General features: G+C 37.4%; 1 protein-coding gene across 13 annotated transcripts in view; it reads left to right on the top strand.

The window, feature by feature from the left end:
- Window positions 433-19,367, top strand: part of ZCCHC6 (zinc finger CCHC-type containing 6) — a 58,280-nt gene continuing 39,345 nt past the window's right edge. For 9 of the 13 annotated variants that reach the window (XM_005684132.3, XM_013966168.2, XM_005684130.3 and 6 more), the window contains exons 1-10: window positions 947-1,170; window positions 2,218-2,768; window positions 6,972-7,153; window positions 7,492-7,608; window positions 8,100-8,277; window positions 9,963-10,051; window positions 12,191-12,242; window positions 13,206-13,275; window positions 14,055-14,181; window positions 15,544-15,663. In XM_005684132.3, coding sequence (XP_005684189.1) covers window positions 2,249-2,768; window positions 6,972-7,153; window positions 7,492-7,608; window positions 8,100-8,277; window positions 9,963-10,051; window positions 12,191-12,242; window positions 13,206-13,275; window positions 14,055-14,181; window positions 15,544-15,663 — 1,455 coding nt within the window. In that variant the 5' untranslated portion in view covers window positions 947-1,170; window positions 2,218-2,248. Of the gene's footprint in view, window positions 751-931; window positions 1,171-1,592; window positions 1,808-2,217; window positions 2,769-6,971; window positions 7,154-7,491; window positions 7,609-8,099; window positions 8,278-9,962; window positions 10,052-12,190; window positions 12,243-13,205; window positions 13,276-14,054; window positions 14,182-15,543; window positions 15,664-19,367 lie in introns of those variants that run through there. The other 4 variants (XM_018052455.1, XM_018052450.1, XM_018052452.1 and 1 more) reach the window with 3 other exon arrangements.

Here is a 19,367-nt window from a genome sequence, read left to right as displayed (position 1 = left end):
TAAATGAGTAATTATTTGTAAAGCACTCACAACGTTGCCTGGCAACAGCCAGTACGAACGTGTGGGGATTAAGACCATAATCCCCACAGAATCTCACGGATTTAAATTTAAATGCTCTTAAAAAGCAGATAAATTGAAACTATCGCATTTTCTAGACACTCCCTAATTAGTTGCTCGAGGCTTTCAAAGTATTTATAACACGGCAGATAGACAGCAAGGAAGGTAAACTCAACAGAAAAGAGACAGAGGGGGAAAAAAGGAATACAGGTTAGTTGCTAATTCCATTAGAAAATTCTCCGTTCAAAAATTCACGTATGAATGCCCTCCTTGGTCATTCTATGCGATTATACATTTTTTTCAAAACAAGATTTTGTTTTTAAGAGAAACTAATCCGCACAATCTAAGGGAGGGAGAGAGGGAGGGACGGCATTTCCCTGAGCCACACGGAGACCTGGATGAACAGTGGACGCTTAAACGTTAGCGTTTCTAGAGAGTCGGTAACTAAGACCTCACAGAGACGGTCAATCATTCGAATTATCAGAAAAACAGCAAGCGCTACGAGGCCTCAGACCCAGGCTGAACTTGCTCACAGACAACCCCAAGCATCCAGGGGTAAAGCCGAGCCTCCGAGCCGACCCGGGCGTATTGCTGCGCCCAGACCACGAGCCCCGCGTCTCCCCGTGGAGAACCAGAGGCTTCCTCCGAACGCTTTCCCGGTGCTTTAGAGATCCAGGAGAAAGAGGAAGCGAGGTAAGGACACCTCCAAGCGAACAAGAGCTGATAGCCAAAGCCCCGAACCCGACCGAACCCCCGACACCCATTAAACGCGGGGGCGCAGCAGCGTCTGCGACGACGGAAGCGGGAGGGGCGGGGCGGTGGGCGGCCCTCCGGCTGAGGCGGGCGTTTCCGGCGTGCGAGACAGAGCTCTCGGGCGGGGGCACCGCCGCCTCCCAATCGCGCACAATGAGACAGCGCTGAGCGCCGGAAGTGGGGCTGAAGGAAAACACGGAGAGGGAGCCCGGCCGGGACAGGAAGAGGCGGGGGGCCGCGGCGGAGGTGGTGAGTGTTCCTGGGCGCCTCTTCCCCTGTGTCCCTTTCAGACTCGCGTCCGGGGTGGCTCTCCGGTGGGTTCTCCGGTCTCCAGAGTTGAGGGCGGGCCTGGCCCGAGAGGTACGTTGACTCCATCCTCTGCCGGCCTCCTCGCCTCAGTTGCGAGGACCAGGGATCCCCCAGGCCGGCGAGGACTGAGCTCTCAGGCTTGAGTCCGCACCTTCACTTTGTGTCAAACCCTGCGGGGACTGGAGGAAAAGGGATCGGGGTGGAGGCACTCGCCCCCAACCCCCTGTCCGGCTGGGGGGGACCCCGGAACCCCATCGAGGAGGCGGGTCACTTCCTGCTTCCTGGTCCCCGCGGTGGCTTCGTAGCCAGGAGTGCGGAGACGCCTCCTGTTTTTCCGTCTCCGACTCAAAGGATGGAAACTGAGGCAGATCGGGGGTGGGGCGGTCACTTGGGGATCGAGGAAGGAGAATTGCTGTTTCATGACAAAACCAAAGTTGTTTGGGGTGGGGAAATGAGGACTGGGGTGGTTAGCGGGAGTTGACCCTTGGTCGTAAAGCCAGCCCCTCAGACCGGAGCGGAGCCTTGGTCGGAAGCCCAGGCTCTCCGTAGCCCAAGCGATGGGAGCCTGTCGGTCTGAATAGTGGCGAGCGGAGCCGAGGCCCCAGGGTACCGAGAAGGGACTGAAAAGTGAAGTCGAGAGATGTACTGCCTCCACAAAGTTTCGGTTACTCTCTATTAACACTTGAAAGTAATTGCCAGCTTGTTTTTTCAAAAGACTGGGGAGTTCTCTGAAGTATAGGCTCGGGGTGAGGTATTTGTTTTTTTTGGCGGAGGGGGGAAAGGTTCTGAAGAAAAGAGCTTTCGTTATATAGGTAAACGCCAACCAGCTTGGTATGAGTGACTTTTTAATATTACAGTTTTTAAGACATTTAGTTTTCATCTTCATATTAAATAGTACTAATTTCTATGAAGATATTATAAAACTAAGCCTCCCACTTCTATGTAATGCACTGATTATTGGAATGTGATGGAAATTAGGAAAAGGGTTTCTTGCAGGCTTTTATACATCTGTACAATGAGTGTGTGATATTTTGTGAATTTGATATGATGCCTTGTTATAGTGATAGTTTGATGTTTCTCCAAAACACCTTCTTTCAGGTGAAGAGGAAGAAAACTGAAGTCAAAGACCATGGGAGATGCCACAAAACCTTATTTTGTGAGGCGTCCTAAAGAGCGAGGGACTACAGATGATGAGGATTTCAGAAGGGGTCACCCCCAACAAGATTATTTAATAATGGATGATTATGCTAAAGGCCATAGCAGTAAAATGGAAAAAGGCCTTCCCAAAAAAAAAGTAACACCAGGGAACTATGGGAATACTCCCAGAAAAGGACCGTATGCTGTTTCTAACAATCCATATGCATTTAAGAACCCAATTTACAGTCAACCCACTTGGATCAATGACAACCACAAAGATCAGAGTAAGAGATGGCTATCTGATGAACTTGCCAGTAATTCAGACAGTTGGAGAGAATACAAACCTGGACCTAGAATCCCTGTTATAAACCGACCAAGAAGAGACTCTTTTCAGGAAAGTGAAGATGGATATAGGTGGCAAGATGGAAGAGGCTGCAGAACTGTAAGACGACTATTTCATAAAGAGCTGACAAACCTGGACATCATGTCAGAAATGGAAGCGGGAAGCCCTGGTAATGTTTCCAACTTGTCAAGTTACAACCCTGAAGTCAGCAATGTCTTATTTTTCATTCAGAGGAGCTTTATTATTTTCAGCAATGCAGTTCCAATTTTTCATAGTTTTGGCTTATTTAATGTGATTATTTTAAGGATAATCATGTTATTTGGGAAGCTTCAACACACTGCATATATTGATCCCTTTAAAAGTTAACTTTGCCACAAGGCTCGTTTTACCTTAGTAAAAGTATGTTTCCCATTGGTGCTTTTTACAGAAGAGGGTGATCATATCCCCCTAGGGATATATCATAATTTCTGAGTGGTATGTATGTGTTTTCTAAACTATATATTGTAATTTTGTACTTGGATTATGTATGTATCCATAATATAAATGACAGAATGTAAAGCTTAAAAACTTATTTGATACAAAAACATAGTATAGACTGCATGTATCTCCTGGTACAGAGGGATACACATTTTTTTGCGTGAAGTATCAATGTCTCCAGGAGGAGAGTGCAAGATTCTTTTTTCCTCAAAAGTGAACATGGCAAACAGGTTGAAAAACATTGGTTAAAAAATTGGAAATTCAGTTAAAAGCTTTGCCTTTTAGTTTCAGTAAAACCAAAACCCAATTCTAAGGATCCTATGTGCTTGATAATTGCCCCAAAGTTGTTATTTATCCCTTCTTCCAAAAAACAGATAGATTTTGTCCACGTAGCAGAGAAACAGAAGAATCAAACAGCCTTGTAAATCTTTAAGCTGAAAAGAACTTGAAGGAATTGCAGTGCTGTCATGATGTATCAAAGGTAGAAGCACAGTTTTACAGAGCAGGTAGCTGTGTCTCCGGTGAGGTTAAATTTGTCCCCACTTGTTTACGCAAAGTGGTAGATGAGGAAGTGGAACTGAAATCATGTACTGTGCTGCTCTGGCCATGAGCTCAGCCTCACTGACCTGGAATCTGACAGAGAGAAATGAACATGTATTCAAAATTTCTGGGCTTTTGAAGTTTGTGTATATTTAAGTAGTTCTTTATTACTGTGTCCAAGTGGGATATGGATATTTTAATTTAGTTACTAATCGTTGGTCTTTAAGAAAAGGTTGCTTTTGAGCAGCATTATAAAAAGAAAGGTTTACAGGTCAAAAGTTTGCCACCAGATAGATATTATAAGAGACTGAAAATCAGTTTTTCTGTATTCCTGTCTAGTCTTAAAAGGAAACCTTAAGTGATATTGAATGGGACCTGCATTTTTACTATCTTTTTGTTGAAGTCAATCCAAAATGCCCAATGTTTTCGCTATATGAAATTGCAGGTGTTTGCTTTCAGTTTGGAAATTAAGGACTGTTCAGTTTTTATTCCTTTAAAAATCTTCGCAAAGAAAATATTAAGCTTTGGCATAATATTACTTACTGTAGCAACAAGTTCAGTTTAAAGTATAAACTTTTATAAACTTTAAAGTATAACCTAAGGATACTCAGAGTATCCTTAAAAGGCTCTCATTAAAGGAACTGAAATTTTCTTAAATCAAAGAGTCGGACACTACTGAGCGACTGGACTGAACTGAACTGAATACCTTAATAACAAAGGTTCTTATTAAATGATATGAAAAGATGTAATGAAAATTATCGTAGCATTGCTTTGTTTTTTGATACTAAGTTTCTCTTTTCCAGTTCACTTTACTGCTCCTACCTACTTCATTCCTCAAATATCCTAGATTGCCAACTTAATATAGTTGGGACAGTGCCATTAATGATCTTAGCTGGAAACATCCATTCAAATTCATGTGTCTTTTGTAAATGGAATAATGGACCATATTCAAATAAAATATGAGAAACTTGGAATACTGTATGTAGAGAATACATATTACTACCTAGAGCCTGGGAGGAGCCAGGTAGTCTTCCTCTAAGTAATTATGGAAATTTGTTTTAGCAATACCCAGCTTTGCCTTCCTTGATTCCCTCCAATGAGATTTCATTTGACTGTTTTTACCATGCAGGACTATGAAATTCAGTTTAGGATTTTGTATAACCTTGTCAGTTCTGGTTAATTTAATTTAATTTTTTTTTTTTTACAAAATAAAAGGGAGTTCTATATTTTAGATGTGAATAGCTTTCCTACAAGAAAGGATTTTTCTTGTATTGTTAGATAGATGAATTTCAGAATTCCATCCATGCTCTAATCTCTGTTTCATATCCCTTTATTTGCTTTAGTCATGTATGCCTGGACAAGATACTTTCTTGGACCAGCATTTTATGCATCTGTATCCTGGGGATAATATTAGCATCCATGATAGGATCACTTTAGAGATTAATCTGAAGCCTCCTAAAGTGCTTACGTTGCATCTGCTGCATGAAAAAATACTCAATATTGGTAGCTGCAGTTGTCATCATCAGGCAAAATTTCTGCAGCCCTCCACTTCTCTTTGTAAAATAAGTTAACTCTACTTTTGGAGAGAAATTAAAGTTACTCTTTCTAGAAAGATTACATAGCAAATATAGCAAGAAGCCTTTGTGAAAAAGTAATCTGGTTCCATATCAATTTTTGTTTTGGTGAACCAACAGTGGATCTTTCTGATTGTGTTACATGTTTCAGTGTAAATCTTTAAAGAGAGTTTTGCCTAAGAAACTCCTGCCCGGAATACTAAAGTTAGATGCAGTTATTCAGAGTTTGTAATGATAAACAAATTAGAATAGACACACCTCTGAGTTAAAAGAATTGCTTATCTCAAAGCTTTATGCAGACCAGGAGTACTACCCTTAAAAGATTGTGCTTATTTAGTTGTGAATAGAGGGTGTGTTAAAAAGCAATAGACTGATTTTAACTATTTGTCTTTTACTATTTTGTTTGGTCCATTTTGATTCCTATTAAAATAAAAACTTTGTCCTAATACTTCTTTATTTTTTTAATTGCTGCTTTATCATAATATTGAAGCTGTTGGCAGAATTTCATTATATTCATCTCAGGGTAGTCTGAGTACATTGCATGCTGCTTTTCCTTCAGAGCTGTTGGTGATAGCTTTTTTAAAAATTAAGAGTCCTATACCTCCCTTTCCCAACATAATTTCTTTTCAATCAACTGATTCATTGTACCTGCTCTACAAGTAATGAGTTCCACTGAAAACCTGTCATGGCAGCTGCTTCATGCAGAGCATTTCAGTTGGTTTATATATTCAGAGAATAATTTTTGGTAAGCCATTTAAAAACTATTCAGTCCGCTTAATCATAATTTTAATTGAGGAAATGAATTTCATTTTACTTTTATATGGTACTAGCAACTTCATTTTCAGAACTTGATGGAAATTACCGAAGCTATTTAGAACATTTTTTTTTGTAGATGAATTGCACAAACGTCTTCAGTTTTACTGAGGTTGAAAAGTCCTAAGTCTTAAAAAAGGAACAGATTTGTTTATTACTTACAAGGACTGTAGAACTAACAGCAGAGTTTATAAGCAGATGAATTAGTCTGTACTTGCAGAAAGCTTTTATTTCAATTGCTAATTTGTTTTTGTTTTTGTTTTTTCATTTGAAATGTGCTCTGTTGCAGGCTCATCAAAGAAGTTAAAATGAAAGTAAAGATAAAATGGTTAATAGTTATCTTCAGTAAATAAAATTTTGGCTTCAATTTCTTGAGGTTAACATGGGGGAGGGCCCAATTCTATGATTGCCTGATTTACAATTCAGTGATGGATTTTCTCCAGATAAGAATAAAGTTGTATTCTCAGTTCTTTGGAGATAATACTGTCCATCTTTACTCCAGTGGGGTTGTTTACTTACAAAAAATGAAAGCAAATGTGGACAGTTTTCTTTTGAATACCAAGTATCCTTACAGGTATATTAGAAATTATTAAATATATGTACATTATACGTTATATTATGATATATTAATTACATTAGGATTACTGATGTACTTGCTTTCAAGTAATAATTTTTACTATTGTTGAGTAAACTCAGCAGTATACTAGGAAGAAATGATAGAATCAGATTTTATGGTTGAACTAGAAGTCTTTTGTTTTCCAAAAAGGTGGCTTCTGTGGATTAGTGTATCCACATGTTGAGGTGCTCAATGAGCATTTAAGCTTTTTATCCATGGGAGAGGTGTACCTTCCCTTTTGCTCTGTGTTCAGGTGTCATTCAGCTATCACGTGATTTCATGAATAAATATGTAAGTTCTGCTTTTGGCTTGGGGTTATTCAGTATCGCCAATATTTTCCCCCTAACTTAAGAAAACAAGAAACCGAGGTCCAGACCTCGGAAGCCACGGAGAACTAGAAATGACGAAAATGAACAGGATGGAGACTTGGAAGGCCCTGTGATCGATGAGTCTGTGCTTTCAACGAAGGAGCTGCTGGGCTTACAGCAGGCTGAGGAGCGGCTGAAAAGAGACTGCATCGACAGGCTGAAAAGGGTAACAGCTTTATTTGTTAGTTAAAATCCTTGTTTTGGTTTAAACTATGTTACTAATCGGAACATGTGCTCCAATGAATTATATAGATCAAAAGTGATATTCAGTTTGATTTAATAAAGTTTCTTTTTCTTTTTTAGAATTTCTTTTAAAAAACAATTATTAGCATAATGATAGTGACAGTAATTTATTAACAATTTAAAAAGTGTCCAGGAAATCATCTTCTGGCCAGCTTTTGTTTACCTGTATTTTGTCTCTGTACATCTTTCTCTCTACATGTCTCTCTAAATATGTATTTATATACAAATATATACATGTCTGTAAATCTCTTCAAATTGTAGCGACCAAGAAACTACCCTACAGCAAAGTACACCTGCAAACTTTGTGATGTTTTAATTGAATCCATTGCATTTGCTCATAAGCATATCAAAGAGAAGAGGCACAAGAAAAACATTAAGGTAAGTGTAAAGTAACCTAAACACATATGTTTGTCAGTTATTACTTGTCATCTTTATGACTTTCCTTAAGACTGTGATACTAATAATTTGGTTATTTATATTACTGAATTTATGTTAACCAGAATACTTTATACTGGTCAGATATGTTTTGCTGGGTAGTCTTGTGAATTTCCTTAGGACAGTATCAGGACGAATGAAGCCAATGCTAGGACCTAGATATATGTCCTTATGCCAATAATAACAAAGTAAATAATATGCCATTACTGTTTCTAATGTTCTTTCCTTACACTTTTTCCCTATTCCTCCCTTCCCTCTATTTTATGTGCATAAAGAAGTGTGTGTGTGTTTGATAAGATGAAGACTAACACAGCTAAAGGGAAAAGGAGGGCTGAGAAAAATATTCGAGGGTACTGTGCAGGGTGTTGTCTCAGTGACTGGTAGAAGGTAAAAATGGTGTGAGTCATTTTTAATCTCAACATTGATCTTAAAAGGAGAAGCAAGAGGAAGAGTTGCTCACCACGTTACCCCCGCCTACACCCTCCCAGATAAATGCAATTGGTATTGCCATTGACAAAGTGGTACAGGAGTTTGGCTTACACAATGAGAACTTGGAACAGAGACTAGAAATTAAACGTATCATGGAAAATGTGTTCCAACACAAGTTACCAGGTATTTTCTAGATTTGTTTTTCTTTTTAGCTACCTAAAATACCCCATTCATTTTTCTTACCATTAGTAATTTTTGCCTAATAGAAATCAACTTACCATGTTCTAAAGCTCTCAGTTTTTTTGTTTTTTTATGTTTTTGTTTTTCCTGGCTTACCCTAGGGTAGCAAAGACTTTTACGTATGTTGTTAGTAACCTGTCTTCATTGTGAATTTCGTGTTCGTTTACATGTCCCATATTATTAGAGCACCGTGGGACTCTTGTGTATGTGTTTTGTTTACCTTTCTATTTTCCATCTCTCAGTTCAGTTCCTTTTTTAGTTGAAGTATAATTGACTTACAGTATATCAGTTTCAGGTATACAGCATAGTGATAACAATATTTTGTATACATTACAAAATGATCACCACATCTTTCTACCTATGTACATTGACAGAATATTTTGCGTTAAAATTAAGTGTCCTGGAGTCATTTTCAAGTTATCTCTTTCCGGAAAAGGTTCTGTTTAACCATGCTTAAAAGAATTGCACCATCTAAAATGAGCTTTGAAACTAATGTATAATAAATTTTGTGCACTGTTGAATTGATGTTTCCAAGTTATGTCTATGGAACCATGAAAGACTTTTTTTATAGAAAGCTCCACAAGTGATTCTAATCCACAGCCAGGGTTGAAATCACTATTTGAATTTATCATTGTACTACCCATCAAACTATTCATTTTACTGAAATATTCATATAGTATGATTCATATTCATATATTTGTGTTCAGAAAAAATAAAGAACAAGAATCTATTCATTTCCTTATATAAGGTATCTCATCTTTGATGTTGTAGACAAGCTCCTGAGATGTCATTTGTAATTTTGATTTTTGCCATAGATTTCCAATGTAAAATTGAGTGTACTTTGTCTTGGAAAATTGTTAAAACCCAAATAAATTACTTGACTTAACCTGGGAAAGAAAAGAGATACAAAGTTCCTTTTTTTGGCCCAACAGTAGTAAAACATTGGGGGGAAAATGCCATAAAATAAATATACGTGGTACCCATACACACATTTTCCTCTAAAGAGTGACTCGCTTGCTGCCTAACATTTTAAGTTATATCAGTGATAAATCACTTTCTAAAGTTTTCCTGAAAAGATTGTATTGTTAAACTTTTTGTTCATAATATAAGGAGTATTTATATTGAAAATAATATAATGCTGATTTTTATGATTATTGTTTTACTGAACCATGATCTTTATACTAAATTACACCTGTGTATGCTTTCAAAAAGGTGAATGAAGTATCTGCCTTAACTCTTCAGTGTACTCCAAGGTTTATAAACATATAACAAAGTTAGACATCTCTTTTCGACTTCCATATTTTAAAAATCATTTTAGCTAGTATTTTCTCTGCAAAATGTGAATAAAGGAAGTATTAATGTATTTTACAACTGGTATGAAAAGAGTGGCTATTAAGGTAAACTGCAGTCAATGTAGTCTTCCCTTTTAAGTAAAATAAAAGTGAAAGCAAGAGCAGAGAGTCACCCATTCGTGTCCTTTCATTGTGCCAGACTTGAATACTGTTTTTCTTTTGTGTGTAGTTTTAATTGATGGTTCCATTTCTGAAATAGCAGTGTCTTGCATTAACTTTTGAGAAATTTTACTTTATAAATAACTTCTATTTATTAAAAAAAATTTTTTTTTTTAGATTGTTCTCTGAGATTATATGGGTCATCCTGTAGCAGATTGGGTTTCAAAAATTCGGATATAAACATTGACATTCAATTTCCAGCCATTGTAAGTACAAAATAAATGTTAGAATTTTCAGAGAGTGGTATGGAAGTTCTGTTTTTTTCCTCTAAATGTGAGCTATATGTGGATATATTTTAGATGTTTGAGGACAGTTTAAGTGTAATTTTTTTTTTCTAAAACTACTTTGTTTTTAAAAGTATAATTTTTTCCTGAAAAATCTTTTTTAATGTTCTTCTGCATGCCTTCACTTTTAAAGAGTATTTCTTCTTTTCTACATATCTTTCATGCTTTCTTCAAACACTGGTTTTTTTTAACCATGTGAATCTGATGGTGTTACTTAGCTCTATTAACTTGAAAAGATTACATTATCTTGACAATTATCTTGACAATTCAACTTTGCAGTGGCAGCTGAAGGATTTCAGATTTCAAATGGGTGTGGTATGTGTATATACACACACATACACACACACACATATACACACACACACACCCATACATACATATAAACATTTAAGACCTGCAAGCTCACACACACGTATATACACACATACCCACACCCATACATACATATAAACATTTAAGACCTGGAAGCTCGATTTGTTCCTGAGTTTCCTCTTATATACACCCACCTTGTAAAAATAATTACACTTTTGAAGAACTGCACCTAGCCTAGATTTCTGGTTTAAACATGGTTCAGAAAGATGTTGATGAGTCAGAACTTTAAAACTGGAAGGCACTTTAATAGGTTATTCATTTACTTACTGGTGGTTCCTGCAGGCCAGTTTGCAAATGGTTTATGCCCATTTACTTGGGTTACTGCTTAAAAATAGAAATAAAGATTTCTGACCTCCTCCCCCAAATTTTGTATTTCACACTCTGATTCCTTGCCATCCCCAATTGCTGTAGCTACCTGGTCAGTTGACCAAGATTTTACTTTTCTTTTAACCTTAAATTCTAATTAATATTTTAGCAGCATGGCAGTTATTTTGATTTCATGTCATTCATTCATTCCTCAGGTCTGTGTGATATGCCAAGACTATACTAGGTTCTAGAGGCCAAAAAAAATATGATTGCTTCTTCATGAAATTCATACCTAGTGAAGGAGATAAGTAATTATGTACAGATAATTAATTATAATGAGAGCAGTTCAGACAAACAAGGTTCTGTGACAGAAAACAAGCAGTCCTGATGCCCCTTTGAATGGATAACATTTAAGCTGAACTCTAAAAGATGAAAAGGGATGGAGAGAGTGAAGGAGTGTTTTGGCTTTAAAGCACATCATATGCAGGCATTGAGCATGGCCTGTTCAAGGAGCTCAAGGGAAAATTGTTAGGGCTGTGAAGGGACCTAGAGAAAGAGGAGCATAAGATTAGGATAGAGATGTAGCCTGGATCCCAAAATACAGGAAGCTGGAATTTCATTTTGACCTAAGGGCATTAAGTAGCCAGACAGAGAGTTTTAAGGATGGTCAGGACTGGATCTAAGTGGTTTTAAGTGGTTTTGGTTCCCAGTGTAGCAAGGATTAGAGAAAGGGAAGACAGAAGTGAGCACACCAGTAAGCAATCTGTTGAAGTAGTCTCACAGAATAATAGTATAGTATTAACAGTTTGACAGCTTCTAGCCACAGCTTCGGAGAAGGCAATGGCAGCCCACTCCAGTACCCTTGCCTGGAGAATCCCATGGATGGAGGAGCCTGGTAGGCTGCAGTCCATGGGGTTGCGAAGAGTCAGACACGACTGAGTGACTTCACTTTCACTTTTCACTTTCATGTATTGGAGAAGGAAATGGCAACCCACTCCAGTACTCTTGCCTGGAGAATCCCAGGGACAGGGGAGCCTGGTGGGCTGCCGTCCCTGGGGTCTCACAGAGTCGGACACGACTGAAGCAACGCAGCAGCAGCAGCAGCAGCCACAACTTGGAGATTTGCTGAGAGGCTAATTAACTCATGAATTAGTGAATCAGGAGTTAACTGAGTAGTCAGTCTCTTTTTGCCCACAGTCGTCATCTTTCAGTGCTCATCTCCGTGTCTGTGTGCACATAGCACAATGATTAGTTCTTTACTCAGGTAGTAAGGTGCGTTCTAGTTTGGAGAGGCATTTGGGTAACTTCAGATGACTGTGTGTTATCTCAGTGAAGCCAAAGTACTTATGAATTATTTGATGTATTCATTGATTTATTTCCTAGATGTCTCAGCCAGATGTTCTCTTACTTGTCCAAGAATGTTTAAAGAACAATGGTAAGGCCAAATTCTTTCCATATTTGGTTGTTAAATTTTTCTTTTGTCTATAATTTTAAATATATCTTATTTTTCAAGCTTTGAAAATAGGAAGTCATGTTTTTTGATTTACTTATATGAGTAATAGCCAAGCAAAAAACTAAAGCAAATGCCCATGAATTATTAGCAGGTTAATTGGAGTCTTGTTAGTTGTTCTGCTATGCAGAATAACTATCTTGGAAGTAAAGCTTTTTGCTTGGTGATAATGTCACAACTTGTAAAGATTATACAGGCCCTAGCCTAAGACTGATAAGAGTCAAAATATGTAAAATTTACTCTTGAAGTTAAAACCAAAGGATGTTCATCTATATTCCATGGCTCAAATTAATACTTTATGAATAATAAATAGTGTGACTCAACTCAGATTAATGAATCAACAAATAATTATTCCCGGGTATGTTATCATATGTCCAAAGTAATGTCCAACTGGGACTTGACAGCTTGTGTGCTTTCCATAGGCCTGGTTAAATTGTCTCATCCCTGAATTAGTCTTTCCCATCCTTTTTGTTTTGACTGAATGAAATGTTTAAACTTTTCTTCTTACTTCAGTCAGTATGTATTTTGATCCCACATGTTTTAGTAGCTTTTGCAGCAGTTTTGTTTTTTATTGTCCTGTTCGTATTTATAATTATGTTAGTGACCTAACATTTAAATGTTCTGGTTCAATAATGTAGCCATTTCTAATCAGACATTAATTTTGTAAAATAAGAGTTTTAAATTAATGTGATTACTTGATTGTTGAATATAATATTTTTCCTTTTCAAGTCATTTTTATTTCATAATCATCTCTTAAGAGCTTTATTGCGTAATGGTCTTCCAAAAGACCCAACAGATGATACGCAGCTGGTACTTGTACTTTATCTAATTGTGCTTTTAAACAAAGGCTTAATTAACTAATCTATGTAATATTCTTTACTTTTTCAGACTCTTTTATTGATGTTGATGCAGATTTCCATGCTCGGGTGCCAGTGGTGGTGTGCAGAGAAAAGCAAAGGTCTCTGTTTTTTTAAGCTGTTTATTAAGTATCAGCTTGCCAAAAGCACTTGTACTTTACTACATCTTAATGTCCAGTTTCTAGAATTACAAGCTCCTATGTGGTTAATTTCATAAGCTTGCTATTAGCTTTCTCTCTCTACTGTTGGTGTTTAACCCAAGAGGAAAAGGTATTTTATTTTAAAAAGAAGAAAAGTACTTAAAAGGAAAAAATATAGAAAGGAAGCGTTTTGATCCATTTCAGTAAAAAAAAAAAACTATCAAATAGTTACTTGCTCTGATCACCTTTATTTGCCATTCTTTTTAGCAGCATTTTAAACAGTACTGAAAACAGTTGGTATGACTTCACCCAGCTCTCTCTCTCCATCTGGAAACACTCCCATTCCCACTGTAGATGGGTGGTTTGTAGGCTGTAATGAGTCACCATCAAGCAGATTCCTCCAGCTAGAGAAAACACTTTTGCTCCTACTAAGATGAATTTATACTCCCATTTGAAACATTTTATACTTCTTTGCATTTCCCCCTAAAAACTGTTTTAATATAAGAAAATGTGACAGTTTTGGTTCTTAAAAAATAAAGTTTACCCAGAAAATAGCTGCCCTATCTTTTTTAAGCCAGTTATTTAAATGACCCATAAAGGTTTAATGAGTTTATTTTCATTTTTAAGGTATTTATTATCAGTGTAAATTAGTTGATGATAGTGTAAAAGAAACCTGATACCTGTATAACACTTTATCTTTCTCTTTTTCCTTCTCATTGTCACCCTCTACCCCTCACCAGTGGTCTTCTTTGTAAAGTGAGCGCAGGAAATGAAAATGCTTGTCTGACAACAAATCATTTAACTGCCCTTGGAAAACTAGAATCAAAGCTGGTTCCTCTGGTAATTGCATTTAGGTACTGGGCAAAGGTAGGTTTGAGTTCTTTAAATGAATAAATATATTCTACATATGCTTAAGCAGTACACTTTGATTTTTACATGGTTCATTTAATCTTAAATGTTTGGATGCATATTTATAGACATCAAGAGAGTTGGCATCTTGAGTATTAGAAAGTTTAATGTATATAGAAAGAAAAACTTATTGTTTCTGTTTGACTATAGCATATTGTTCAAAAGATCAATGATTTATGATACTTATTAAAAATTAAGATTTGTAGGTCAAATCTGAGGTATAGCCTACACGTTTACATTTTATCTAGTTTCCTGAAGTGAGTCTCAGATACAGGAGAGTTAAGATAAAGCCTCTTATACCATCCAATGATAAACCCTTGCTTAGTCATGTTGACTCTTTGCAACCCCATGGACTGCAATCCTCCAGGCTCCTCAGTCCGTGGAACTTTGACAAGAATACTGGAGTAGGTTGCTGTTTTCCCCTCCAAAGTATCTTCCCAACCCAGGGATCGAACCTGCATCTCCTGTATTAGCAGGTGGATTCTTTACCACTGAGCCACCTGGGAAGCCCCAATAATATACCCGAAGATTCCCAAAAAATGAAAGCCACTATCTGATCTTGCTTTACATTTCTACAGTATTTTAAACATGGTATCCTAATGAAATGCTCAGATGAACACGAGAGCATCACATATCTCCAAAATGTAAGGTCCCATCACGATTATAAACTTGAGATTCTGTGTAGAAAAAAGCCAAAAGCTTTATGGATTAGGACATGGCAGTGACAACACATAATTCCTGTTGCTTGAGTCGAAGATGCAACAGGACAGAGGATGCCCCACTCTTAATTGAGTGAATTGGTAATCACAATATGGTGTGCTTTGAAAGCAGCCTCCTACTTCATCACTAAGTTGTTATTTTCTCCTAGTGCTAATTGGTTTGCCTGCTTTCTTTCCTCTAATTACGTTTCTGACCAAAGCATGCATTTTCGAGGTAGCAGCTAAGCATGAGGGGGGCCATTAAACTGAGCAAAGCCAATTGGTTTATGTTTGGGATTGAATCATTATTTTGACTTCATTAACAAGTTTTTTAACCAAGTGAATGGATTTACCATGGATATCAAAAAATAAATAGATTTTTAGAGCCTTTCACAAGTGAGTTTAGTTAACAAATGAAAAATTTGAAGTGGAAACTCACTGAAAACCACAGTATGTGTTTACAACACAAGTATGAGGAAGTTGGGTATTTTGTCATTGTGGAATTTCATTTTGAAGAGTAAGTCACATGATAAATGGAAATGAATTAACAGATTTTAGACCAAACTGCATAAATGACAAGTTGGTACAAAAGAATGCTTATCCTCTTTTCTCTCGTTTGTAGCTTTGCAGTATAGATCGCCCTGAAGAAGGAGGTTTACCACCTTATGTGTTTGCTCTGATGGCCATTTTCTTTCTTCAACAGAGGAAAGAACCCCTTCTGCCTGTTTATCTAGGATCATGGGTATAAAACATTTTTTGCTTATGTATCCAATATTGATTTTATTATGGAGCCACAATCCCTTGAGCATAGTTTCAAAGTCTAAAAACCTAACCAGAACTGACATGAATTTATTTATCCTATTATTGTGAAAATTCATGCCTCTCACTGCTGAAATATTAATGTATTTGGCTACAAGATGCTGCCGTATACTCTGCTAGGGAGACTGTTAACTTTTCTAAACTGAAGAAACTTACAATTTATGGAGCACATGATTTTTGAGGTTTACAGACAGAATGTGAACCTGCATTATCATTTGCTACACAATTCTTTGGGTACAGTTTTATAATTTGATACTTGAATTTATATATCACCTCCAGAAAGACTGTAGAAAGCATTCAGTTCGCTATCACTTTCTTTTACTGGTCTTTTTGTTCTCTTTCTACCCTGTTCCCTGTGAAACAAAAGAAAATGTAAGTGCTGAGATTGCTACTCATACCACAGATGTAGAACTTAGAAGTCATCTCTTAAATAATATTTTGCTGTAATCTTTAAGATGAATAAGACTTCAGTAAGGTGACCACTCTTTCTTTCTGGATAAATTAAAGTTGAGCTGATTTATTCAAATAGTAAGATTCAAGAAGGAGCCATCTCAAAATCAAAACGAGGTTATTTTCATTCTCTTGAAATGCCTCACTTTTAATCCCTAGGTGAAATTCCTTGATAAAAGTCTTATGTATATCCTTATTTTATAAAAAGCTTCACTTGGTAAAAGATACATCCAGTATTTTAACTACTTGTCTTCTTACCATATGCAGGATTCTCATCATTTAACGAGGAGATGTTCCAGAGCCGTAGTTCTTATATATATATAAAACAAGATTTTAGGGAATTTTTTTCTTTATACTAAATGTGTTGAGAATTAAGCAAGGACCTTTATCAGGCAGGCCCTGAGAACAAAGGCTGAAGCAGAAACACTGTCCTGGCTCTAGGAATTGCAGTCTGCTGTGCTGCAACCCAGTTGCCTAAAGAGAGTTCTCCTTGTGCTTGCGGTACTGAAATGAAAAAATTCAGGGTATCCTTGCTAATCTGTTCTGGTGGAAAAAAGGGTGAGAGAACAAAGTCAACCCTTAGTTGACAAATAACCCTTTTCATCAGACCTAAGTCTGATACGAAAGTCTTTGAAAAAGTCTTTGAAGTTTTCTTTTCACTTTGATCCAAGAGAGATAGGAGTTTAAGATACAACCAAACCAGTTGGACTCCTGGGCCAAAAAAATGCCTGAGAAAGAGGTTGGCTGTGTTGCCATATCACTGCTGTCTTAGTGAAATCTGCCTTTTCTTGTGTCTTCATCTTCCCTGAAGTGGGCATCTGTCACTGATGTGAAGATGTAGGGGGAAAAAAGCGCTTCTCTTCTGGTGATGGGAATCTCCTCAGGATTTGCTTAAGAGAAACATGAATACCTTTGTCTATAGCCAAGTGTGTTATTTCCTTGGCAGTGATACTAGAAGTTCTCTAAGATGACAGAATTTGGTTTTGATTATGCCATTTGTTTTTGCAAATTTAATGAGAAAAGTATATAGTGGTCAAACACTGGATTGAACTGCATATATCAAATAAGGCAGACTACTGCCTGACCCAAAGTGATCTTAGTCTTCACCTTTTTAAACTAGTTAGGTATCAGTGTGCTGGTTTCTGCTAGAGTATTAATCAAAAATATACAGCAAAAATACAGAAAAGAAATTCAGTGCCTTGTTCATGCCAGATATTATATATCACTGTTCATGTAGAAAATCTATTGAAAACCTCAAAATTATGTGTATGAAAGTATCCAAACTGTTAACTTCTTCAAAATCTTTAAATCACTCTGTATGTTAGTCATTGTACTAAGCCCTGAAAGTAATACATGGGTGAATAAGATGAGATTCTTTGTCAAGAAGTTTAGACTATCATATTTCTGTGCTCTGATCTGTGTTTTCAAAAATCTTTTGGCCATTCTCTCCCAACCTACTCAGATCTCTTTCATGTTGGAGACTATCTCTCTGACCTTTTACTCCCAATTAAAATTTCCATTTTATTATCATTTGATACTGATATGTGAGTTGTGAATGATGACTAGCTTAACCCTGTCTTCTTAGCCTCTTTTATCCCCTACAACAATATTTTGCTAGTCTCCAAGTAAATATTTTTTTGAATCATTCTTATTTTAGATTATATAAACTTAACTCTTAGGAAACAATTATTTTCACTTTAAGAATGCCAGATAATACAGTAGAAAGAAGAGTAGTGTCAAGTGTTAAAAGCTTGCCAGCCCTGAAAGTCACCCAGGATTTGCCACTAAAATCCTTATAACCTTGAGCAAGTTGTTTAATCTCTGAGCCTTGGGGAAAGACTCACCTGAGAAATTTTGAAATGAGATCATGAATGTGGATCTCCTGGAACAAGATAGGAGAACAGATGTAGTCCTTTTCCCCTTCAGTAGAAAGTCAAGTTCCTCTTATTGGGTGAAGGTTTGAACTCCTAAACAAGTGATCCTTCTGGAAATAACAGCTGTAAATTCTCAATAAAACACATAAAATAACAACGTGAAGGCTCTGGAGACTGAAAAACTCAGACTTTAGAGAGAAGCCCAAAATTAAGCAAATGACCAACCCAGAGTGAGTTCCTGTTTTTCAGTGGCTTTACCATAAAGGCTTTACTAGTAGAAAAGCCACTCCTCTTTCTGGGCAGAGGACCTAGGGCCACCAAATAATAAGGGGAAAAAGAACAAAGAGGGAAAATACAGAGAAGTGGAACCCTTAATTCTTTCTGGCCACTCAGCACATCTCTGACTGATTGTTGATCAATCCAGGGCGCCATATAAGGATCTTGAAAGTCATCGCTCCATCCTCACAAAAAGAAAAAAGCTGAGCATGCTGAAAATCAACAACTCTTACTAGATCCATCAGAGAAGTGGGGTCATGGGAAAAACCACTGTTCCCCAAGTTAGAGAGACAGGCAGGTATATAACTTGTCAGAGCAGAAACCCAGGAACAGAATACTGCCTCTGGAACCATTACCAGGCTAAGAAAACTGTGATTCTGGAAGTTCAGTTTGGATAAGCGTGAAAATGGAAAAACAGCAGAGGGCCCATTCATAGGGTGCTCATTTCATGAGTTTTATCTCCAGAAATGCCCACCAGGTTCTCAGGGTAAAGATCCAAGAAAAATCCTCTATCCAGGAAAAAGGTTGTCAATTTGACATTGTCTAGAACATTCTGCTGTCTTAGGTAAAAGCCTGCCCTCAAAGGCAACAATTTTACCAGAACCAAGTTGGACTATAAAGAAAGCTGAGTGCGGAAGAATTGATGCTTTTGAACTGCGGTGTTGGAGAAGACTCTTGAGAGTCCCTTGGACTGCAAGGAGATCCAGCCAGTCCATCCTAAAGGAGATCAGTCATGAGTGTTCATTGGAAGGACTGATGTTGAAGCTGAAACTCCAATACTCTGGCCACCTGATGCGAAGAGCTGACTCATTTGAAAAGATCCTGATGCTGGGAAAGATTGAGGGCAGGAGGAGAAGGGGATGACAGAGGATGAGATGGTTGAATGGCATCACCGACTCAGTAGACATGATTTTGAGTTAACTTGGGGAGTTGGTGATGGACAGAGAGACCTGGTGTGCTGCCGTTCATGGGGTCACAAAGAGTTGGACACGACTGAGCGACTGAACTGAACTGAACCTCCTTGTTA

Source organism: Capra hircus, chromosome 8 (assembly GCF_001704415.2).
Source record: "Capra hircus breed San Clemente chromosome 8, ASM170441v1, whole genome shotgun sequence".
In the NCBI taxonomy this organism is placed as follows: domain Eukaryota; kingdom Metazoa; phylum Chordata; class Mammalia; order Artiodactyla; family Bovidae; genus Capra; species Capra hircus.
This window is presented reverse-complemented; position numbering and strand designations above follow the sequence as displayed.